The sequence below is a fragment of the Dreissena polymorpha genome, chromosome 1 (assembly GCF_020536995.1).
Source record: "Dreissena polymorpha isolate Duluth1 chromosome 1, UMN_Dpol_1.0, whole genome shotgun sequence".
Lineage (NCBI taxonomy): Eukaryota > Metazoa > Mollusca > Bivalvia > Myida > Dreissenidae > Dreissena > Dreissena polymorpha.
In genome coordinates this window covers 78,849,651-78,875,771 of record NC_068355.1, presented here as the reverse complement: position 1 = coordinate 78,875,771, position 26,121 = coordinate 78,849,651, and the positions used below count along the sequence as shown (strand labels likewise).

Sequence of the window (26,121 nt, the reverse complement as noted above, 5' to 3'; positions counted from 1 at the left end):
TTTATTTTATTCTTGAATTTTTTTACTGTTTGTTTTTAGATCCAATGTTTACACTAATCAATATAAAGTATTTAATGACAAACTTCAATACATGCCAAAATCTGTGAAAAGGCCCCTTTAATGATCGAAAACGATTTTCAAACTTATTGTGACAGTGACCATGACCTTTGACCTAAGACCTTAATTTCCGGGTCTCTACTTGTCTTCCCAAGGCAAATGCACATTGGTAGTATCAAGCCAATGAATCAATCAATTTGTTTAAGTTATTGATCGGAAACGATTTTCACACTTACTTTGACAATGACCTTGTAACCCCAATATTCATAGAGGTCATCTATTCTACTATCAAAGGGCAATTCACATGTGTTGTGAAGTATCAAGCCAAGTGGTCAATACGTTGACAAGTTATTGATTAGAAACAAACTGGTCTACCGACAGACTGACATCCAGCAAAACAATATACCCCCTCTTCTTCGAAGGGGGGATAATAAATATCAACCAATTAAGAATGTGACTCATTCATTATCGATCTCAAGAGATGTGTATCATGCATTTGTGTTTTAATCATATTCATGACACTTGTAGCCTATCCATGAATGTTGGTGATTAATTTTCCTAACAAAACCAGACAAATTCAGTCTCATATTCTGCTGCATTAATGATATTGTCAATATTTGTTTTTCCTTCTCATTTTCTTTCTGACCCCGCTTGACTCTTCAGTGTCATCATCAGCATCTGGTCTGGGGACCCTTCTCTTCTTGCTTCCTGACTCACTCATCTCAACCTTTGCATGTCTCTGCGCCTCCGACACTCGTTCCATCAGCAACATGACTTCTTGCTCCTCCGTGTTATACAACGGCAATTGCTTGCCAATCAAATGCTCAATTCTCTGATACAGTTCAACATCATATTGGGTCACAAATGTGACTGATTTTCCTGCTCTCCCAGCTCTAGCTGTTCTTCCAACTCTGTGAATGTAATCTTTTGAGTGAGTGGGTATGTCTAAATTTATCACAACATCCACATGTGGGATATCTAGCCCTCTACTTGCAACATCAGTAGCAATAAGAATGGACCTTGATTTGCTCTTGAATTTGGTCAAAGCTCCCAGACGTTTTGCCTGACTCATTTGACCATGAAGAGGTATGGCCATGAGACCAAGATTGCGCAACATCAATGCAACTCTCTGCGTGTTTGCACAAGTAGCACAGAACACCATGAACGAGTTCCCTGCCAGTTCATTCAGAATATAGACTAAGTAGACATCCTTGTATTTCACTGGTATGAAAATATAATATTGGAGCAGCTTCTCAACAGTTTGGTACTTGGATGACACTTCAACCTTGACTGGATCCCTCAATGATGCTCGCTGCAGTTTCGCTACCTTCTTTGTCATTGTTGCAGAAAACAAGTATGTTGATCTTTCACGAGGAATGACCTGAATGCAAACAATTTGAATTTATTAATAAGCATTATAAATAGTCAAAACTCTTATAAATGAGTGATAATAAAAGTAATAATAAATCAACCTTTCAACAGTGTTTGACGTATTATAATTTTATAGCCAAAAAGTTTGCAAATCTGTTAGTAAAGCTTTAACTATTAAATATGCTATTATATTTATACATCAAGGATGTTTTCTCTAAATTTTAGCCTCTCAGAGACTGTTTCCAAATCGCAAAAAGTAAAATAATTTAAAAAAGTCTGCTTAAAATTTCCAAAAATAAAGCCAAACTTTTAAGATAAAATCAATTATTGGTTCATTGAATCAAATAGTATAAAACAGCAATAAATTCCATATCCCTGTTTATATAAATTAATTAATAATTTTTAAAATGCAGTTAAACATAAACTTATAATAACTTATATTTATAATCATATTATTAACGTTTCATGTTTTACAATTTCATGTTTGATCTAACTTTTTTTCCCAATTTAAAAGGCACAGGGCTGAGAACATAAATAAATGATATGAGGATCAAGATGATGAAGTCTGTGCAGAAAAAGATAGTATTCCCTGTTTTATACCTTTTGTTACTTTTGTTTCATATTTTAATGCTTCTCACTTTCCAGCCATATCAGTAAAAATGTGATCAGCGTTTATTTTGAATTGATATCATTCGCGTAATATCTTTACTCACAGGAATTTACAGAAGGTGAAATTTTGAGATCCGGATAAAAACGTTTGTAGGAAGCAAGGGAAAAATAAAATCACTGTAGATAGGTTATTCATCTTAATTGCTATAAATACAAACAAAAAGCAATTAAAAGCAGTAAATAGTTCATGGCAAAGGCAAGCTTTTTACTAATATATTGGCAGTGGCTACAGGTACAGAAATGTACCTCTAGCCAAACCACTGGGGTTTTGCTACAGGTACGGACCTCCCGTTTTCACATATTGTGTGCCCTTTTTCATAGTCAAACTGTTCCACACTTTTGTACAATCAAAAACAACAAAGTATTTACCTTAATTTTAAATCAAATGCAATTTATCCGCTAGGCGGGACTCATTTGCTTACATTGTTCAGGTCCGCATTTGATTTAAAATTTTGTGTTAATAAGCACATGAACTTCTTATTTTCATAGTAAATGTATATATTATCTGGTCAATTTTTAAAGAACAAGTTTTTAAACCAATTGACCCTTAACTGCGCAAGATTACTGGACTGCATCGCAGGTTTTTTTTGGCCCGATTTTATAGCCGAAATTGGGCTATGTTCCCAATCCCAAAAAGTATACCTTTTTCCCAAAATGTGGCAAAAAATTCCCAATTTCCAAAAATATTTTTTTTTTTTTTTTAGAAATAAGTCAGTCTTGTGTATTTTATCTCAATTTTAATTCAATTACATCTAACAAAGTATTATATGATTTTTTTCTTTTAATTTGAATGATTATAAAGAGTTAAATCAAATTTAGTATTTCCATAATCAGTGGACTTTTCGTGTGGAAAAAAAGGCTAATGAATTTATTTTCCCAATTTCATGAAAATGCCGATAAAATTCCCAATTCCAAAGCCATGGGCTATCTTCCCAAAAAGTGGAAAAAAAAACCTGCATCGGATATTAATGACCAATGTGGAAATCTTTTTATTTGCAAATCCCACCTTTAATATTTTATCTACTTCTTGCTCAAAATCCATGTTTAGTATTCTATCGGCTTCATCCATCACCAGAAATTTCAAGGACCGAAGATTGAAGCCTTTAGTATTTTCAAGGTGGTCGACAAGTCTTCCTGGTGTTGCAACAATAACATGAGGCTTTTTAGCCAACATTAGCGCTTGATTCATCATGTCTATACCACCAACGATGACACAACATTTCACTCCAATTTTTGCACCCAAAGCTTCAAACTGTTCCGAGATCTGAAAGGCCAACTCTCTCGTCGGTGTCAATACAAGTGCAAAAAGTCTCTGTGGAGTTTCTAGCAGTTTCTGCAATATTGGGAGAGCAAAAGCACCTGTTTTTCCCGACCCTGTCTCTGCCAACCCAATCACATCCTTTCCAGTCAGAGCTACGGGAATCGATTCTCTCTGAATCTTCGACGGAGACTTCCATTTTAGGCCTTCACATGCTTCACACAACACATCAACTACCCCTAGAGATTTAAATGTCACATTTTCACCTGTGTCATGGTCAATCTGTTCACTTATCTGTTCCTCAATGTGTGTTTCCTCTTCGCTAGAAGACATTTTGGAACATGTGGTAGAACGCAACCCTAGTATTGGAGCTACACTCCACTAATATAAAATCAATCACTGGTTGCCATTTTTTTGAGTAAAGAGCATCGGGGATAGTTGGTATTTAGTGTATTTATACTTGTTTTCTGATTGTTTACCGACCAGTCATGTTATTATTTTTTTTATTATTATTAAATGGATTGCGACCTTACCGGCTACTTAAATAAATTGGTATTTTTTTCATCTTGAATTACCGCTTGAAACTGTACCAAGCTGCCACTTTATCACGTGGCTCTGATGCAATCAAAGAGCGGTTCGAGGCGTTCGGAGATGATAATGTCTTTCGGTAAATCTAAGGAGTTTTCAATGTGCTCCAGTGAAAGGAAGGGTAGTCAGGACCATTCCGAACGGAAGCGTCGCTTTCAAACGATGTCGCTGCATGAAACGGCTAATGATAAGATTGTTATTTAAGACATAAAAATACCGGTAGTTGATGTTCGTTATATATGTATTATTTCATCGTTCCTCAAAAAGTTGTAACTCTCTTGCTCTGGTATCTTTCCTACCATTGAGTAATTAAATGGTAATTAAATTGAATGCGTTTTAATTCCCTTAAATTATTGTTAGATTTGAGTTACAATGCTATGAGGTAAAATTTTATTTACACTAAAATGTATCATGAATATTGTTGGGCCAAGTGTGAGGTTGAGCGCTCTAAAACCGGTTTAAACCCCCAATGCTTTGCATTGGCCGTTCCAAGCTTTATTCTTGTATGTGTTTATGTCGTTTTGTATTGTGCTGTTTTGTGCTGTTTTGTAATGTTTTGGCAATCGGTCACTAGCCATAAATAAAGGACCAACTAATCGTATATAATAGAATTCAATACTGCTCCAGCAGCTTGAGTTTTACTTCTTTACTTACAGTAGTAACAAAGTTGTTCTTACATTTATAACATGACCTACGCTCCAGGAGTGAAATAACGTAATGCTCAATTATTACACGGGTGTTATTACACTAGTTGTATAACTGCGAAATGACGTCATTTTTTTGACAAAATGACCTCATTATTCCAGCGAATTTCTTCAGTTAAACTCTTGGACAATGTGAATATTATAACCGGTTAAAAGAGCATAAACAAAATTGTTGGTCATGTAATAAATAGAATCTTAGATTCGTGGTCATTTTGTATTGAATTTATTAAACTCTTCATCTAAATAAAGATAAAAACTCGGCAAGCCTCGTTTTTATCTTCATTCAGAGGACTTGTTAAATAAATTCAATACAAAACAACCACTCATGCAAAATCCTATATTTACCTAGCTACATAATTTTGAACACACATGACTCAGATTCAAACTCTTCTTAAATATTGTCAATATAAACATTCTGACGAAGTTCCATCAAGACAAGACGGAGATCTAATGACCTAGTTTTTGACTCACTTGTCTTGTAACTGTAATACATTATTAGTTCTAACTTTGGCTCAATGTGTATTTTATTTGTCATTTATCAGATGTTTCAAAGATCACACCATACTGTTTGCATGATCAAGAAAATGTACTATAAGCATGATTAAGCAAATGGATGCATTAAAAAATGAATTACGTAACGAACGATTGACGGCGGATAAATAAATACAAATAAACATTATTACGATAATATCCGGCTCACTTTTCATCTATCCTTTAGGATAGTGTTGTGTTGTTAGCATATATGAAGTTCATGGGGCCTCTGTGTATGCCCCCACATTCCTACCTAAGTAACGTATGTAAATATCATGAAAGCAATTTGAAGATTTAGATGTATGGTTGCAACTTCCAAATGTTTATATTTTATTTACTACAGTAAAGGTAAATTGGTCCGGTCGTGTGCCGTGGGTGAAACCAGAGCTATTGGAGGAATGCACCAAAAAAGCTCACTTACGCGGATCATTAAAACCATGTCGTCTAGGTGCAGCATTCTCGCCGTTCATCAGACAGTGAGTCGTGTGTTGATAACCCCATATATTATAATTATCTCAGGGAAACCAGTCAGTCCCGTGACAACAGAAGTTTAAGGTTCGGTGTAACCTCGATGATAACGCGAGATTTGGACACCGTGTTATAATGGCCGAAATGGGCAACTTCTGGGAAGGTAAACAAACATATTGCTTTCGTCAGAATAATCTGTTACATATTGAATATGCCTATTATAATCTATCAGATAATACATTCATAAAAATGTAAATGTTATTTTCTAATAATCTGTATTTGAATGTTATTATAAGGAAAAGAAAAAGTAGCATGGTCTTCGGATATTTTCTTCTTGACACTGACAGGCCCAAACGTCCAGTGAGCATTGTAGTGATTTAAGGTCACTTCCAACAGCCTTGCTTAGCATGAACCAACAAGGGAGGCAACTCGTGATGTCACAAATCGGCAGTAACCAAAAAGTGGTTCTTTATTATCTCGCTTAACATGGGTCTAAATTACGTTTTAAAGCTCTTTTCAGATTGGATTAAACAGTCTGAAATCATCCAATCAAGAAAGTAGAGACATTTATCTTGCATAACATTCAATGCCATGCTCTATGCAAGCTATTTAGAAAATAAACATCGTAAACCAAAAAGTTCGGAATGTTTTTTTTCGCGCTTATAGACGGTGTTACTTGCTGAAATCAATAAAATATTGCTTTGAAATCATTTATGTATTGGTATTGAACAAGAAAGTGGTCAAATATAAGTGGAAAACATAAGTATTGTGATTAAAACTTGTGTCTGCTACAATTTTACGAGTGGTTACGGAAATTACCAATCGTACAGATGTATTGACAAACAAAGGCCAAACGACCGAATAGCTTTCATATTTCAAGTTTATCAGCCTTGAAAGCATCACTTTTTCAAATAAGAAGCAAAATCATACATTTATCAACCAGTAAAAGTCAATAACACCAAAATCTTTGGGTACATCCATTTTGTTTTTCAGAAACCACGACATGTATTATTTTCGGATATTATTTTCGGAAACCGACGATCGGTCATTTCCGGAACATCTCGGTAAATTTCAGCAGACATGTTTTCGTAAAAAATTCTTATGTTTTCCGCAAATATTTTACCACTTTCTTGTTGTATACCAATACATAAATGATTTGAAAGTCATATAACATTGATTTTGGTCAGGACACTTTATAAAACTGCTTGAAAAGACATCTCAAATTTAGCGCATAAACCATTGAAAAATTCCGTCTTCAGTTTATCCTTCTTATGATTGTTTTATCAGTTACTTTAGCTTCAGCCACCCACTTATTTTTGAAATAATGACACAAATATGTTTAAACTTGAGTTATTATATATTTTTATATTTATACCAATTTTTATTGATAAACTTTTATCTTATAACACATTTTTGGTACAAAAATGTTAATTGTATATATATATAGTTTGAAAAAAAATACATAGGTAAAGATTTACCTAAACTTGCTACACATGTAAAATAAAATGCCAATAATTACAACAAAAATCACTTTTAAATAGTATGTTTTGTTTATTAGTCTTAAACAATATTAATGTTTTTATTTCAAAATTATAAAACACAATACATTAAATATTGTCCTATAAAAATGATGACATAACAGATTGTTAGGAAGATATGAACAGAACGTAAACAGTGTGCTTATTGAAATTGAAAACTAAAACATCTTTTTGTATTAATTTTCTGATCAAAAGTGGTATTTCTAGTTAGAATAGGAGATATTTTATCAAGAAAAAGCATTAGAATTTGGATTGTTTTGAAGAAAAGTGTGCATTCATCCAGTATTGCCATGGAACCAGTTTTTGGTTAGAAATTCAATAACATTATTTTAAAGTTCATTACCCCTTGTTGCTAAAAAATTCATAAAAAATAGAATTTTCAAAGTAATCCATTAAAACAAAAAGAAAATGCTTTCTAATACCTTGAATATTATTCATGCAGGCATTTGACATCAATTATTTATGTTTAAAAAAATCATTGGTTCATGCTACCTTGCTGTTGAGCTAGCTTTTCAGCGACGCGGTTAGAGTGTCTGACTACCACTCTGGAGGTCGTGGGTTCGATCCCCCATTGAAGCTCCGTATTTTTACAATAATGGCGACGAGGCAAAAACGAACTGTGATTCAGAACGTGGGTGTGAGCTTTCTAATGGCTTCAAGGAGCCGCTTGTGAAGGGGTCGACACTATAATATAGCAAAAAGTGTCATATGACATGCTGTAGCAGGCATGTCTGGCCTTGAAACATTTCTAATGGCTTCAAGGAGCCGCTTGTGAAGCGGTTGACACTTTAATATAGCAAAAAGTGTCATATGACATGCTGTAGCGGGCATGTCTGGCCTTGTAACATTAAGAGGGGGAGGAGTGTAGTGATTTAAGGTCACTTCCAACAGCCTTGCTGTTGAGCTAGCTTTTCAGCGACGCGGTTAGAGTGTCTGACTACAACTCTATAGGTCGTGGGTTTGATCCCCCATTGAAGCTCCGTATTTTTACAATAGCATGAACTACGCATATAATAATTTCTATATATATATAGCTATCAGATATATTTAAGTTAGTCCTGCCAGTCAAAAATCATAAAAAGCGACATTTATAGTTATGGTTGCCAGAACTAACTAAAGTGAAAAAACCTGAGCTTCAACGGGGGATTGAACCCATTTCCAGAATTGTAGTCTGTCAGACACTATAACAGCATCGTTAAAGAGCTAGACTAACAGCAAGGCTGTTGGAAGTGACAATAAATCACGACAGTACTTTTCCCTTAATGGCATTATAACGAACGAAGCAAAATTTCTATCACTTTTTTATGCTCCCCCAAAAAATGACCGGAATTCAATGAAACTTTATGGGAAGCTTCACTACCAAGAGGAGATGTGCATATTATCAGCGGGTTCTGGTCGAATGATTTTTCACAGAGTCATGGCCCTTTGAAATTTTCCATTAACTGTTCATATAGTGCAATTCTTGTCCGGGCTATTTCTCAGCAACTAATGACCGGAATTCAATGAAACCTTATGGGAAGCTTCACTACCAAGAGGAGATGTGCATATTATCAATGGGTTCTGGTCGGATGATTTTTCACAGAGTTATGGCCCTTTGAAAATTTCCATTAACTGTACATTATAGTGCAATTCTTGTCTGGGCTATTTCTCAGCAACTATTAAATGACCAGAATTCAATGAAACTTTATGGGAAGCTTCACTACCAAGAGGAGATGTGCATATTATCAGCGGGTTCTGGTCAGATGATTTTTCACAGAGTTATGGCCCTTTGAAATTTTATATAAAAAAATTCTTGTCCCCCCAACTACTGTGCCCTCAAGACGTTTCCTTTTATCTAAATATATAGTGCAATATTGTGACAAAAAAAACTTTGGGGAGCATCACCTGTCTCCGACGGTTTCTTGTTTTATATTATTAAGAACAAGGCTCTTGTGATGACTTCACACACATGCACACCAAGTATTTTGTTTCACTTGCATAGCTAAGCTTGAAGATAAACATAGACACTACTTAAATGAGGAAAAAATAAGTTTCATACAATTCCCTTATTTCAAGCAAAGCATAAATTAATTTCGATCACATTGTTAACATAAGAATGTAGCCCATATAAACATACACCAAAGCCTTTGATAACTTTTGCTTTGGCGGCTCTGGGAGTACATATGCGCCCCTTCATAATCACAATCGCAGTTTTGCACACAGATTTCAGGCGCATCTTAAAACAGACCAAATACCAATTAGGGAAAGCGATGAATACACATCAAAAAGACATTAAATTTACCTGAATGGCAGCCTACGGACGTTAGCTTTGCATGCAACCTAAAAAACATGACGATGTTTCAACAAACTATTCTTGCTGACATTTTCATTTTAAAATTTCAAACAGTGTAAATATTCAGCTAGTGTTTTAAATGGTTATCAACTGACAAATAAAATAAGGATAAAACAATATCATGCATTGAAGAATCCATTGGACCGCTAGCATATGCGAGTGAAGTTGACAGTCGGGTGAGTAAAGTTTGTTTAATAATCGACCGACCGGGCCAGTGCTGTTTTTCAAGTTGAGAAATATAAATTCAGTTCCAGATTTCCTGCCACATCGATACAAATTGCGAACAATTTTTCGAACGAACAAAAAAAAGGTTTAGTACACAAAGAAACTGCACTTTCGTTTTGACAATGAAAACATGACGTTACAGGCACAGTAAAAATAATTTTCGAAATCGGCTGTGCTCTTTTAGTATCTGTCAGTGCTCTTAGCTAATCGATTAAAAGTGAAAAAAAAACAGTTAAATATATTGGTCATTCTGTGAAGAATAAAATTTCATTTTCATGTAAATATCAATAAAAAAAAAAAAATAACTGGTTAATTATAATACTGTTTATATTTAATTAAAAATAAACAGAAATAATAATTATTAATAAACATAATAATTCGTGATCAGAAGCCTTAGCCAAAAATTACCATATTGTAATTATTTGTCAATCAAGCGTGTCTTTCAGTAAAATTTCATCTGTAATATTAAAACTCAGCATCGTAAAGGGTTCTATTTTAAAATATCTGAAAGGTGGTGGAGGCAGGGAACAGAAAGAAAGGTCATCAAAACGAGAATCTTAAAGTGTTTAGAAAAGAAAACAGGTGCAGGAAACGTAAGGAAAGCAAATAAAATCCATCAGATAATGTAGTTAATTTGTTTGCAGTTTAGTGTCACTATGTTACGTAGGTAAAAAAGGTTCTGGTTGATCATAACTATAAATATAGATATAAATATTTTTTTAATGCAGGGCGAGTAGATTAAAGTGAAGTGCGAGTGGATTGTCAGGCCTACTCGCCCTGCAGGGCGAGTGGCTCTGGAAAAATTCTTCAATGCCTGAATATAATCGCATTTCAAATCTCTTCAACTGAAATAATCCAAATTTACATTTATGTTATGGGAAAGACACTGAGTATCCATGGAGATCAAAACAAACCTTGTCAACAAACAGTTTTGATGCATCTTGCAACCTTTGATTAATGCACTGTGGATCAAAAAATATATTGGAATTTCTTTTTTTCAGATTACCGTAAACAAGCAAGACAGCTGGAAAATGAAATAGACTTAAAGCTTATATCTTTCAGCAAGCTTGGAACAAACTACTCATTTTCCGATACCTACAGGTAAAAATATATTTGTGTACGCGTTTACCAAAAATTCACATCTAAAAAATATTTGTGTATTGTGTGATACTAAAACAAACAAAATCAGGGCTTGTACCTTTGCCAAATTAGCTAATGGCTACAAATTTACATAGTTGGCTATCAAAATAAGTAGAATTTACCAAAGCCAGTAAAAAATGGCTTTACAAAATGTTGAGCACTGGGAAGCCTGGACTTAACATAATACAACTGTGTTATACATTTTATTAACCAGGTTTTCTGAAGGAAAAAACCAGTTATTAGATTGGCATATGTCTGGGACGGGCGGGCCGAACAAGCTTGTCCAGGCTGTAACTTTGTCGTTTATTGTGAGATTTTAAAATCATTTGGCACATTTGTTCATCATCATAGAATGTTGTGTCGCGCAAAAGAATTACGTCAATATCTACAAGGCAAGATCACACTTTGAGTTCAAAGGTCAAAAATGGCCATAAATGAGCTTGTCTGGGCTATAACTATGTTGTTCATTGTGAGATTTAAAAATCATATGGCACATTTGTTCACCATCATTGGACGGTGTGTCGCGCAAAAGAATTACGTCACTATCTACAAAGTCAAGGTCGCCACGACTAAAAATAGATTGATTGTGAAACAAGGGGGGTAACTATGAACAATCACTAACAATGCTCATTTTGAGTTGTCTCCCTTTATCAGACTTTTTTTCAAATTGAAATCAAGGGCGCCACAAGTAAAAATAGATTGAATTTGAAACAAGGGTGATAACAATGCACATTTTGAATTGTCGTCCTTTATCAGACTTTTTTTTTTTAAATTGAAAACCTGGTTTTGTGACAATTTTGTCCTTTGTTACAGGCTTGTCTATCAATACAAAGATATTGATCCACAATATAAGCCTAACCAGAAAACAGTCAGAGAATGACATAGTGACAATTCATCTTTATGCTTTCTCTTCAGTGACAAATCACCTCTGCTTAATAAAAATGGAAGCGAACACATGTTTGAAACAATGGAGATGGAAATTGAGCAACTTCTTTCCAAGGTAATTAATTTGACATCTATGTTATCATAAATAGTCATAGTTACATTTATTTATTATTAAATATTTTGGAATTAAAATTTCGACTGTCAATAAGATCTTTCTTGAGATAACATGATTGTACAAACATGAACAGGGCCCTTGTTTGGCCGTTTTTGTGGCCAAAATTCAGCCCCATTCCCCACTTAAAATAGTATACTAAAATTCCCCCCCTCCAAATAATTTTCTTTACTTACATACCTATGTTGCCAGCTGGTATCGTGCTTTTAACCTGTGATTAAATGTATATTTGTGTAAATTACATTAAAATATAGCAATTTTAAGTGTTGAATGGTTGTTGAAAAGATCTTCTAAAATTCACATTTTCGTCCAAAAGGACGCGAAATTCCCCCCTCTAAGGGCCCGGCCCCAATCCCCCAAAGTGTAGCAAGGGCCCTGATGAATGTGGATCTTGCAAATACAACTTTTTATGCAAAGAACAGAGACTGATCATTAGATGCAAAGAAACTTTTAGTGATGCTATTCAATATTATTTAGATTCTTCATTGATGTACACAATGTATGCAAATCTACAGTTAATGAGATACCATTAACAGCGCAAGCCAGAATATCTATATTGAAAGTATTGATTACAATTATACTTTGCTATGAAATTTGTAAAACTGCTTTCAATACATAATGATGAAGGCATCAAAGCTGCAATATTACAGGAAAGATTGCCAAATTCTTTTTTGACACTTCAGCTTTTATATTGCTGTATGTTAGGACCACTTTTAACTTTGTGTGATATTTACCTACCAGAAAAATATGCTTGTATTCCCACATACAAGAAAGGCAACAAATGAAATCCTTCAAATAATTGAGTTATTACGCCGATAATTATCATGGCTCAAATATTTACAGTAGTAGAAATACATGTACCTGTAGACTTAATAAATTGTTTAAGACAACCAATCGCTAAAGATGCTCAAAATAGTTTTAGAGATAATCCAAGAAAAATTGATAGCACATGTATTTTTATGTACCCGGCAGGGTGGTATATACACATGTACATTTTCACTTAAATAACTGTTTTCAGGAGGTTTTTAAGGCAAGGCTTTCAGATAAGCATTGAAAAGCATTGGCTATAATTATTGATTGCTGAATAAAAACTAAGCAGCTCAGAGATATGGTGCATTTTTGCAAATACATTGCAAACCTTTTCTCAAAATTATGTTTAGTGAGATATGTCAATATTGATATGTCACATGTACCTTTATTGTATACATGTCCGCAAGGACAGTGTTTATTCTGTTGCCTGTGCGCTGAGAGTATGGACAAGAATTAATTGAAAACTAGCATCATTTCAAATACGAGAGGACCTTGCTAAGGTTGACGCTTGCAATGATTAAGAACTGTTTATGTTTGATGTTGGGGAAGTCTGTTTATTGTTTGTTTCTTAGCATGATTGTGATGTACAATTAAGGCGTAAAGATCTACACCAAACTGCTTTATATTTTTGTAAAACAGCCCATTGATCTCAAGCATATCTTGTATCAGAGCCAAACGGGCCAATGGCAAGTTCATGGTTTGAATAGTCATCCGCAAAATGTAAGAAACAGATGAATCAGAGCTTGCAATCGCTTTTTAAAATTTCAAGCACTGAATCTAAAATTGAACGTTGGAAATATTGACTTCGAAGTTAATGTACCGAGGTGCAGCTGCAATAAAACCGCCTAGGGTAAAATCTGCTATTGTGACTAATTCTTGTTTCAAAATTATGGCAAATGCTAGTTTAACAAGTCTCAATGAATCGTCTTCGTGTCCAGCACTTCCAGTCATAACACTTGTTTTATGTATCACCTTCCCAACAGCTAACAGAGGTGAACGACCGCATGGCGGAGTACACACAGAGCATCAGCTCAGCGTCCCCCAGCGCAGCCCTGCTGCACACTCTGAAGAGACACAGAGACATTCTGGCTGACTACAGCCAGGAGTTCCAGAAAACCAAGGCCAACATCACGGCCATACGTGAGAGAGAGGACTTGCTGGGGTCCGTTCAGAGGGATATCAGGTGAGGGAGGACTGGGGTGTGAGGGATATCAGGTGAGGGAGGACTGGGGTGTGAGGGATATCAGGTGACAAAGGACTGAGGTGATAGGGATATCAGGTGAGCAAGGACTGGGGTGTGAGGGATATCAGGTAAGCAAGGACTGCGGTGTGAGGAATATCAGGTGAGCAAGGACCTGCTGGGGTCTGTTTAGAGGGATATCAGGTGAGCAAGGACTGCTGGGGTCAGTTCAGAGGGATTTCATGTGAGCAAGTACTGGGGTCAGTTCAGAAGGATATCAGGTGAGCAAGGACTTGGGTCAGTTCAGAGGGACATCAGGTGAGCAAGGACTGCTGGGGTCAGTTCAGAGGGATATCAGGTGAGCAAGTACTGGGGTTAGTTCAGAGGGATATCAGGTGAGCAAGGACTGGGGTCAGTTCAGAGGAATATCAGGTGAGCAAGGACTGGGGTCAGTTCAGAGGGATATTAGGTGAGCAAGGACTGGGGTCAGTTCAGAGGGATATCAGGTGAGCAAGGACTGGGGTCAGTTCAGAGGGATATCAGGTGAGCAAGGACTGGGGTCAGTTCAGAGGAATATCAGGTAAGCAAGGACTGGGGTCAGTTCAGTGGGATATCAGGTGAGCAAGTACTGGGGTCAGTTCAGAGGGATATCAGGTGAGCAAGTACTGCTGGGGTCAGTTCAGAGGGATATCAGGTGAGCAAGGACTGCTGGGGTCAGTTCAGAGGGATATCAGGTGAGCAAGTACTGGGGTCAGTTCAGAGGGATATCAGGTGAGCAAGTACTGGGGTCAGTTCAGAGGGATATCAGGTGAGCAAGTACTGCCTGGGTCAGTTCAGAGGGATATCAGGTGAGCAAGGACTGCTGGGGTCAGTTCAGAGGGATATCAGGTGAGCAAGGACTGCTGGGGTCAGTTCAGAGGGATATCAGGTGAGCAAGGACTGCTGGGGTCAGTTCAGAGGGATATCAGGTTAGCAACTAGTTGAACAAATATTTCTTGAATTGGTTGGATGTATTTATACCCCCATTACCATTGGTAATGGGGGCTATATAGGATTCACTTTGTCGGTCTGTCTGTCGGTCTGTCCCGAAATTTCATCCCATCTTCACCAAACTTGGTCACTAGTTGTATCTTGATGATGTATAAGCCAAGTTTGAATATGGGTCATGCTGGGTCAAAAACTAGGTCACGGGGTCACTTAGTGTGTTTAAAACCGAAAGTTTGTCCGGACAATAACTATGTCATTTATGGTTAGATTTTTAAATAATAACTTGGTACATTTGTTCACCATCATGGGACGGTGTGTCGCGTGAAAAAAGTACGTCAATATCTCCAAGGTCAAGGTCACACTTGGAGTTCAAGGGTCAAATGCTTGTCCGGGCCATAACTTTATCATTTATTGTGAGATTTTAAAATCATTTGGCAAATTTGTTCACCATCATGGGACGGTGTGTAGGGCGAAAGAATTACTTTAATATCTCAAAGGTCAAGGTCACACTTTGAGTTCAAAGATTAAAAATGGCCATAAATGAGCTTGTCTGGGCAATAACTATGTCATTCATTGTGAGATTTTAAAATCATTTGGCACATTTGTTCACCATCATTGGACGGTGTGTCGCGCGAAAGAATAACGTCGATAACTCCAAGGTCAAGGTCACACTTTGAGTTCAAAGGTCAAAAATAGCCATAAATGAGCTTGTCCGGGCCATAACTTTGTCATTCATTGTGAGATTTTAAAATCATTTGGCATATTTGTTCACCATCATTGGACGGTGTGTTACGCGAAAGAATAACGTCGATAATTCCAAGGTCATGGTAACACTTTGAGTTCAAAGGTAAAAAATGGCCATAAATGAGCTTGTCCGGGCCATTACTATGTTGTTCATTGTGAGATTTTAAAATCAGTTGGCACATTTGTTCACCATTATTGGACGTTGTGTCACGCGAAAGAATTACGTCGATATCTGCAACGTCAATGTCACACTGAGAGTTCAAAGGTAAAAAATGGCCATAAATGATCTTGTCCGGGCCATAACTATGTCATTTATTGTGAGATTTTAAAAATACCTGGTACATTTGTTTACAGTTATTGGACGATGTGTCATGCGAAAGAATTATGTCGATAACGCCAAGGTCTAGGTCACACTTGGAGTTCAAAGTAATAAAATGGCCATAAATTTGGACGGCATGTCATGCGAAAGAATTCAAGAGTTCAAATGTCGAAATGGCCATAAATTATAATGGCATTATAATTCTTAAAAATCGTCATAAATTTGATTCTCTTGTTTTGTGAAGACAGCATGCAAAATAGTCTGTGTCAATGCGGCACGTGGGGGTATACGTCACGTCTGTGACAAAGCTCTAGTTTAAAGTTAACAGTTTTAGTCCATCCAGCTTTAAACCTTATTTTCTTCATATCTGAAAATATGTATCTGAAAATTAATAAAAATAAAATTAATTAAAATTGTTTGTTTGATTTTCAGCATTGTCATTTTAATAATTTCTCTATATAGGTGTGTTTTGTTGGAGCTGTGATATCTGAAGTCTGTGTATTTTATGCTTTATTCTGTATTTTCAGTGCTTACAAAAATTCTTCTGGTCTCAACAGACGAACAGACTTATATTTAAAGGAAAATGAACATATTCGGAAGTAAGTTTACTATTGAGATACAGATAAAACCATTATCACTTATACATTAAGAACATCCGCTTACAAAGTAATTATATAAACTTATGAAACTGTTAACTCAGTTTGTTGAACTTGTTAGTGCAAACTGTTGATTGTTATTTTCAGTTCCGTATTTATGCCCAGGTAGGGTGGCATATAGCATTTGAACTGTCTGTCAGTCTGTCCATCTGAAAACTTTAACATTGGCCATAACTTTTGCAATATTTTAGATAGCAACTTGATATTTGGCATGCATGTGTATCTCATGGAGCTGCACATTTTGAGTAGTGAAAAGTAAAGGTTATTCTTCAAGGTCAAAGGTCAAAAAAACAAATTCAAGGGAAGTAACAAGATTTAAAGAGATAATTTCTATTTATCATTTAGTAGGTACAGATCATTTTTACAAGGGAAGTACTACTTTTAAAGTGATATGATACTTCATTTTTAATAAATCAAAGCGGCGCAGTAGCAGGCATTGTGTATCTGACAAACACATCTCTTGTTTAAATTAACTTTAGAAATGACCCCGATTATGCAAAAATGTTTCTTATGCCATATATGGCAATCGTTTCATGTACTACACTGTCTGCTATAACATCATACAAGTTTTCATGGTCTTGTTAGCAGACAGGATTGCATGAGGCGGCTAAAATATGTGTGTGAAGAATTGAATACATTCATATTCTTTTGTTTCAGCTCTGAAAGACTTGTGGATGATCAAATCAGGTATTAAAAGTGAGCTTTTGTGATTGCCTTTTGTCCGTCGTGCGATGTGCGGCGTCAACATTTGCCTTGTTAACTCTCTAGAGGCCACATTTATTGTCCAATCTTCATGAAATTTGTTCAGAAGATTGGTCTCAATGATATCTTAGATGATTTGCAAAATGGTAACATTTGCTTGGAAAACATGGCTGCCAAGGGGCGGGTCATTTTTCCTTATTTGGCTATAGTAAAATCTTGTTAACACTCTAGAGGCGACATTTATAGTCTGATCTTCATGAAACTTGGTCAGAAGATTCATCCCAATAATATCTTGGACGAGTTTGAAAATGATGCCGGTTGGTTGAAAAACAAGGCCACCACGGGGGCGGGGCATTTTTCCTTATATGGCTATAATAAAACCTTGTTAACACTCTAGAGGTCACATTCATTTTCCGATCATCATGAAACTTGATCAGAAGATTTGTCCCAATGATATCTTGGATGAGTTCGAAAATGTTTTTGGTTGCTTTAAAAACATGGCCACCAGGGCCGGGGCATTTTTCCTTATATGGCTATATATATGGCTATAGTAAAACCTTGTTAACACTCTACAGGCCACAGTTATTGTCCAATCTTCATGAAATTTGGTCAGAAGATTGGTCTCAATGATATCTTCAGTGCCCCAGATATTTATTTGGGAAATAGGGTTTTCACCCATTGATTAATCATTTTGAAAAATAGGGTGATTTCATTCTTGGAATAGGATGAAATGAGTTATAAGATGCATACCGTAAAATCATTGCTGCTTTACTTCTGTTAAAGCTGCACACAATTGTTTTGTTTCAATAAAACTGTAAACTAATATGTCGTCGTAAATAATTTGGTCGGACACTTTATTTAACTATGCAATCTAGTATTTTCGATCGAAGCAATTGTATAGTACGCATCAAATGTGACGAATTTGCGTAAAAGGCAAATCAGGTGCTTTTTCGATAAACATGATATTGTATTTCTTTGCGTTTTTAAACATTTCAATAGGGTAAAAGACGCAGATACGCAGCTAATCTGGGGCACTGTATCTTGGATAAATTAAAAAATAATTATGTTTGCTTGAAAAACTTTGCTTCCAAGGTGCGGGGCATTTTTCCATATATGGCTATAGTAAAATCATGTTAACACTCTTTAGGCCACATTAACTGTCCTATCTTCATGAAACCTGGTCAGAAAATTCATCCCGATAATATATTGGATGAGTTCAAAAATGATACCGGTTGGTTGAACAACATGGCTGCAAGGGGGCGGGGCTTTTTTCCTTACATGGCAATAGTAAAACCTTGTTAACACTCGAGAGGCCAAATTTATTTTCCGATCTTCATGAAACTTGGTCAGAAGATTTGTCCCAATAATATCTTGTTATCTCAGGTGAGCGACTTTGGGCCTTTCAGGCCCTCTTGTTTTCAATGTTTCGTAATGTTTCCCTCATTTCCTTTAGTAGGAGGAGTATAACCCATCTGTTTGCATTTCCATTTAACATTGACAAAACATAGATGAACAATACTGAAATTTTTATTTTAAAAATCCAATATTATATTGCACCTTGTGATATAATACACAATCCTGAATACAAGGTTAGCTGTTCTTAAGTGTGTTTTATTGTCATTAATACTTTAATGTCAATGTGTAGATCACATGTGTAGATAGACTTCTGTACAAATCTGTGAAAAAATCCTTATATAAAAGCTGCATTAATATTTGTGTATTTCAGTATTGCAATTGCCACTAAAGAAAGCCTGGATTCACAGAAGAAATCATTGTCAGGAATCACACACAAAATAAACACTCTTGCAAGTATCCTTTTCCCAATTGGTTCAAAGAAATATTGCACTCATGTGTTTATATATTTAACGCAGTCATATTGCAAGGGATAAATCAATTAAAATTTCAAAAAAAAAAGTTTAAACTGACTTGGTTAGAATAACTTTCCAATATCATGTGACAAAAGACCTTCATGGTCACTAGGTACTTATAATTGATGTTAGATCACCATTTTTCAGCTGTCCCTTCATGGTCACTACATACTAATCATTGATGCTAGATCACCATTTTTCAGCCAATATAATTAATATTTCATAATTATTGTTAATCTCTCAAATCTGTTTGAGAGCAAGTATTTTTGTAGGCTCTGTGTACCAGAGGCTTGTGTACCAGAGGCTATGTGACATTTTTGGGGAAATGAAAAAGCATGTTCAAGTGTTGTTAAAGTTATTGAAATAATTTAAGAAAATATTGGATATAAATAATTTTACTCAAAGTAGTTCTTTCAGTACATCAGAAAAAATTAAATGTGTTGAAAAAGAAAGAAAAAGAAAATTATGAATAATATCTTTACAGATGTTTGTGTAATATTTTTTACTATTTATATAATGTACTTGTAAATAATTTTTGGTTTCGTATTTGGCATGGCATCTCTAATTATCAGTTTATGTTTACTGATTTTTTTTAAAGCAGAAGTGAAAAATACAAATAAAATATCGGCACAAATGGTTAACCGTTGTATATGTTTTTTATTTAAAGTTTTGTTCAACTTACATCAGGTTTAACAGGTGTTGGTATTCCAGTATTTCATTGTTTTATGCATAATAAGCGGTGGGAAATCAGTTATTGATGAGAACATGTCAAATTGTGAATTAAGTGGAGATATGATCCTTTCTGTGCTACATTCACAAAATTACACATTTATGTATAACAATGTATGATATAAACGTTAACATCTTCCTTTACTCCCTGCTCAGATCGTTTTCCTTTGATAAACAGCCTCATGCAAAGAATAAACATTCGCAAACGACGGGACTCCATCATATTAGCCAGTGTGATAGCAACGTGTGTCATCATCTTACTGCTCTACATGTTCCATTGAACATGACTCCATGGAACTGGGAACAGTGGGTCCTAAATATGATTGAGTGGCGTTCTGAGTAAACTGGGCATAATGCATGTGCGTAAAGTGTGGTCCCAGATAAGCCTGTGCAGTGTGCACAGGCTAATCAGGGACAACACTTTCCGCCTAAATTGGATTTTTGCTAAGAAGAGACTTCATTTAAACGAACAATGTCATACAAGCTGAATGTGTCATCCCTGAGTAGCATGTGCAGTCCAGTCCGCACAGGCTAATCAGGGACAACACTTTACGCACATGCATTATGCCCAGTTTTCTCAAAACGCGACTCATATCATTGTAAAACATCAACATAACTTTGCGTGTTACTGATTCAAATGTGATATACATGAACTGATCATAATACTGTGTAACAGGCTGTCTGCTGAAAAAAAGGTTCAATTGTCCACATACAGGATGTTGCTATGATCAGAAATTCAGCATTGAATTAGTTGTTGTAAAATTGAACACTGTTTATTACAATGCTGAAACAAGCAATAGGCGTATGTATTGGACATATCTTTTTTGTAGTTTTTATAAAATGATCGACCAGATGACTATTAAATTCAGTCGTTAATAAAAAAACTGGTTCAAACTGGTTCTGCTCTTTACAAGATTCATGTTTAAGTCAAAATTTATAATTTATTTACACACGGTACATGAACGTTTTTCTTTTTGTAGACAGACTAATATCTTCAGATACTGAAAGGTTAATGCTTAGATTTTAGGTACTGTTATTATTTATATAATATGTGTACCAGTTTATTTTATATCAAACAAATAACTAGCTTTGTTTTGTAGAAATAATTTGTTTCTGCCGAAATTTTTCAGGCTCCTTGATTTGTGAACATATTTCAGGAATACATGTGTGCACAATGATGTAGAAGAAACATATGATATTCTAGTTTAAGTACATGTAACACTTACTTTTCAGTTTCATATCTCTTCATTTCATTACTGCCGTACTTATAAGAAAGAAATAGTATTTAAATATGATATCAAACTGTCTAGTTGAAAGGGTTTACATAGAGTGTTTTTGTTGTTGTTTTTATGTCCCCCAGTCTATACTGGGGGACATATTGTTTTTGCCCTGTCTGTTTGTTGGTTTGCATCAAACTTTTAAATTGGCCATAACTTTTGCAATATTGAAGATAGCAACTTGATATTTGGCATGCATGTGTATCTCATGGAGCTGCATATTTGAGTGGTACAAGGTCAAGGTCATCCTTCAAGGTCAAAGGTCAAAATATGGGGGACATAGTGTTTCACAAAGATATCTTGTTTTTTATTAAATGTATATTTATGCATACAAAGTTTTTTTTACTGGAGCCTAATGTAACAATTGAATATCATGAAACTGGATATGCAGGTATCGCAATTTAATATTTGACTGATAATTGCAAATACAGTTTTATGCAGTGCTAAGTAATTGACATTTCAGTTACTCAGTTAACAAATATTTTCATATTTAATTTAAGATAAAGTAACTTCATTCAAATTCTTATTTCACAAGGCGTTATTTTCCAGACTTATACTTCCATAGTTATTTTACATCTACTGTAATGATTAGCTTCTTTGATAATATATACCCCTGCATTTTCAGTTGCCAAGAGGCATATTGTGATTGGCATCTCTGTTCTTAAACCTATTATGATAGGTTTTGCACTACAACACTATCATACTTGCAAGGATGTTATCTACAAACCCTCTAAACACAACATCACCTGAATACTTGCAAGGATGTTATCTACAAACCCTCTCAACACAACATCACCTGACTTCATTATCTACACACCCTCTCAACACAACATCACCTGACTTCATTATCTACACACCCTCTCAACACAACATCACCTGACTTCATTATCTACACACCCTCTCAACACAACATCACCTGACTTCATTTTCACCTTAACATTGACCTAATTCAGATCAGTTCAAAAGTTCAAAGTCTTTGTTATCAAAAAATGCTAGTAAGTGTTTTGTTATCACTACCACATGCTACAAAGCTTTGATACTTGCATGGAAATTATCTATCAACACAACCACATCACCCTTTTATTTTTCTAACTTTGACTTCGATCTATTTTTGAACTGAAACAAATTCAGGGTTACAAAGTTTTAGTTAACCAAAAATGATGCTGTTTGTTGAACATCAATAAAGGTTTGTCGAAAGCTTTGATACTTTGGTGGGTGTTATCTGTAAACACTCTCATCATATTCTCATTTGTGACCTCAGTTTGAGCTTCATATTGACCCTCTTCTGGACTAAACCTTATTCAGAGGGTCTTAATTCTTGGTTCTTGATAAACCCAAATGCCCATTAAATGAATATCAGTGCTACTTTAAGCTTTGATACTTCCACTTAACACTCACATCACCTGGCTCTGTTATGTCATTGACTTCATTTTGGATTGAGACTTATTTAGAAAGGCCAATGATCCTATACAAAAAAGCCTTGAACACAAACACTTTTGTGATCGTCTTTTGTACGTCGTGCGTAAGTAAAAACTTGTTAACACTCTAGAGGCCACAGTTATTGTTCGATCATCATGAAACTTGCTCACAAGATTTGCCCCAAGTATTTCTTGGACAAGTTCAAAAATGGTTTGAGTTGCTTCAAAAACATGGCCACAAGGGGGTGGGGCATTTTTCCTTATATGGTTATAATAAACGTTGTTAACACTCAAAAGTCTTCATTTATTGTCCGATCTTTATGAAACTTGGTCAGAAGATTGTCCCAATAATATTTTGGAAAAGTGCGAAAACAGTTCCGGTTGCTTGAAAAACATGGCCACCAGGGGGCTGGGCATTTTTCCGTATATGGCTATATATGGCTATAGTAAAACCTTGTTAACACTAGAGTCCACATTTATTGTCTAATCTTCATGAAATTTGGTCAGAAGATTGGTCTCAATGATATCTTGGATGAGTTCGAAAATAATTATGTTTGCTTGAAAAACGTGGCTTCCAAGGGGCGGGGCATTTTTCCTGATATGGCTCTTGTAAAATCTTGTTAACACTCTAGAGGCCACATTTACTTACGATCTTCATGAAACTTGGTCAGAAGATTCATCCCGATAATATCTTGGACGAGTTCAAAAATGATGCCGGTTTGTTGAAAAACATGCCTGCCAGGGGGCGGGGCATTTTTCCTTATGTGGCTATAGTAAAACCTTGTTAACACTCTAAAGGCCACTTTTATTTTCCGATCTTCATGAAACTTGGCCTGAAGATTTTTCCAAATAATATCTTGTTATCTCAGGTGAGCGACTTTGGGCCTTTCAGGCCCTCTTGTTTTAATGATACCTTGGATGATTTCAAAAATAAATTCTGTTCTGTTGAAAAACATGGCCACCAGGGGGCGAGGAAGTTATCCTTATATGCAGAGGTCCAGATAATACGCATTAATTATACTTTTAATGAGTAAAAAATCATAAAAATTGGAATACGCATTTTGTGCAATTAACAGTTGGACCAACAGTGCCCCAATATGGATTATTTGATCAGCCATTTCAAAATACATGTTTATGTAAACGAGAGTATACGTTCTTTATTATAAATGCATGATATCTGCATGTTTATGAATAGAAAATTTATAAAATACAAAATCAAAGACTTGCGGGAGTATTTCAGTACTCCCGCAAAAGTCTTTGATTTTGTATTTTACTCATCAGCTAAAACAGTCATGAGTGAAATACTCTATCTTAAAAAATTATCTGGAGCTCTGCTTATATGGCTATAGTAAAACCTGGTTAGCGCTCTAAAAGTTACATCAATAGCAACTTGTTTGGAACATTTGCTCTTATAATATCTTGGGCTGCACAGAATAGATCAGTTCCTTTGAATCTCAGATGAGCGTCCATGGGCCTTTCAGGACCTCCTGTTTAAGATTGACAGGGACCAGTTTCTATACTGTTATCTTTGTGTTCAGTTAACTGATGCCCTCTTTTGGGAATGCGGATTTTAATAATACAAATGGGAAAACAACTACATATTCAATAATTAACCAGTTTTTGCAACCAATTTAGGCCTTTGTAATAAGTTATAGACTTAAGAGGATGCTCTTTATTAGCTATAAGCGTTAAATAGCACGTCAGTGTTTGACATGATAACACTATACTGCATAGCAGGAAGCATGTATTAATAATTAGAACTCAGTAACCCAATAATAACACGACTTAGGACAAATAAATGGGTTATGGGTTTTCAGTGTATAGTTTGTATGCCTTTCCAAATTGTTAACGTGTTTATTAGCTCGGCGTTTTCGGAGAAAACCCGAGGTATTGTCATAGCCAGCTCGTCGTCCGCTGTCCGACGTCCGCGTCGTGCTAAAACCTTAACATTTTGTTAAGGTTTTGAACATTGGCTCTAAAATCAAATTGCATCCACCTACAACTTTGAAACTTCATACGTAGATGCACTTTGATGAGTTCTACACGCCACACCCATTTTTGGGTCACTAGGTAAAAGGTCAAGGTCACTGTGACCTTTAAAAAAAATCTGACAAGCTTTCATTTATTCAAAACTGCACCCGTAGCCGAGCCTGGCACCTGTTATGCGGTGCTCTTGTTTTATATTTGATTATGATAAATGTTTGTAAAAATGTATAATCTCTTTATGGTGTAAATATTGAGGATTTACTTATATATAGTCATAGCCACTATTTATTTTTGTTAATGGTTTTTCAGTGGATTTGTATATTTTTTTTATTCATGTCATCTAAGCTTGCATTTGGCTAATTCTGAAAAAGAATTAGTTTATGTTCAGTTAGGAAGTACAGGTATCGTACAGACCATCGTTATCTCTTTTATATTCATATGGTTATATGTGCCCATTCACATTTGCTCTGTCTTGATTATGTGTTATGAATAAAATGCTATGAATAAACTCATGAATAAACGAGCATGTTTTGTGGTCATCTTTTGCTAAAATAATTCTTTTAGTCTAGTAGGAACGGAGGTCCACGGTGCATGATTGGAACCTTTTTTTAAATATGCTGATGATGTTCTACATTGTCTTAGGTAAAAGTAAAATGTTGTTCCCAAGAAAAATGTCATGCCCACGGGGTATAAATCCAAGATGGCCGACTAAAAACATAGGAAATGTTTTTTCGCAAATGACACAAACAACATATATTTTCCATGATTTTGGTAAGCTTTTTAATTTAAGCAATTGAAAACATATTATTCTTATTTAAACAAATAAGTTTTTTGGTGAAATGTCAAACATTGTATGAAAAAAAATGACTATTTACATGAAAAAAAGGTAAAAAAAACATGTGTTTTTTTGTCCTTAAAACATGTTTCAAATTTTATCTGAAAAACAGTTTATGTACAATTATTATCCAAACAACATTTATACATACCTATGGGACTAAGGAATATAAATATATAATATTTCATGTGAATATTATAAATGTGATTTGTAAGACAAGAAAAGTGGGTGGGGTAAATTACAAATATAAAGGAAAAATGCGTAATGTGCATATTAATATATTTTGATATATACAAAGCTTGTTAACTTGTTATGTTTATGTATTTTGATCTTTTTGATACTTTTAAGTGTATGCACATTGTTATGCCCCCGGTAGGATGGCATATAGCAGTTGAAATGTCCGTCAGTCCGTCTGTCCGTCCGTCCGAAAACTTTAACATTGGCCATAACTTTTGCAATATCGAAGATAGCAACATGATATTTGGCATGCATGTGTATCTCATGGAGCTGCACATTTTGAGTGGTGAAAGGTCAAGGTCAAGTTCATCCTTCAAGGTTAAAGGTAAAAAAAAAACCAAGGGAAGTAACAAGCTTTAAAGGGAGATCATATCTATTTATCATTTGGCAGGTACAGATCATTTTCACAAGAGAAGTAAACATTTTAAAGTATAT

At 35.3% G+C, this 26,121-nt stretch overlaps 2 protein-coding genes across 2 annotated transcripts; one reads left to right on the top strand and one right to left on the bottom strand.

Annotated features, from left to right (window-relative positions):
- Window positions 1–543: 543 nt before the first annotated feature.
- On the bottom strand, window positions 544–3,720 carry LOC127837045 (probable ATP-dependent RNA helicase DDX47). The gene is made up of 2 exons (XM_052363812.1): window positions 3,104–3,720; window positions 544–1,438 (listed from the first exon to the last, which is right to left on the bottom strand). Exons 1-2 carry the CDS (start codon window positions 3,686–3,688, stop codon window positions 668–670), a joined length of 1,356 nt encoding a protein of 451 aa, XP_052219772.1. The 5' UTR covers window positions 3,689–3,720; the 3' UTR covers window positions 544–667.
- Window positions 3,721–5,697: 1,977 nt separating this feature from the next.
- On the top strand, window positions 5,698–25,138 carry LOC127837039 (Golgi SNAP receptor complex member 1-like). Its single transcript, XM_052363799.1, has 8 exons — window positions 5,698–5,809; window positions 10,743–10,842; window positions 11,797–11,881; window positions 13,732–13,931; window positions 16,506–16,577; window positions 17,292–17,321; window positions 19,063–19,145; window positions 20,090–25,138. Exons 1-8 carry the CDS (start codon window positions 5,782–5,784, stop codon window positions 20,212–20,214), a joined length of 723 nt encoding a protein of 240 aa, XP_052219759.1. The 5' UTR covers window positions 5,698–5,781; the 3' UTR covers window positions 20,215–25,138.
- The last annotated feature ends 983 nt before the right edge of the window (window positions 25,139–26,121 follow it).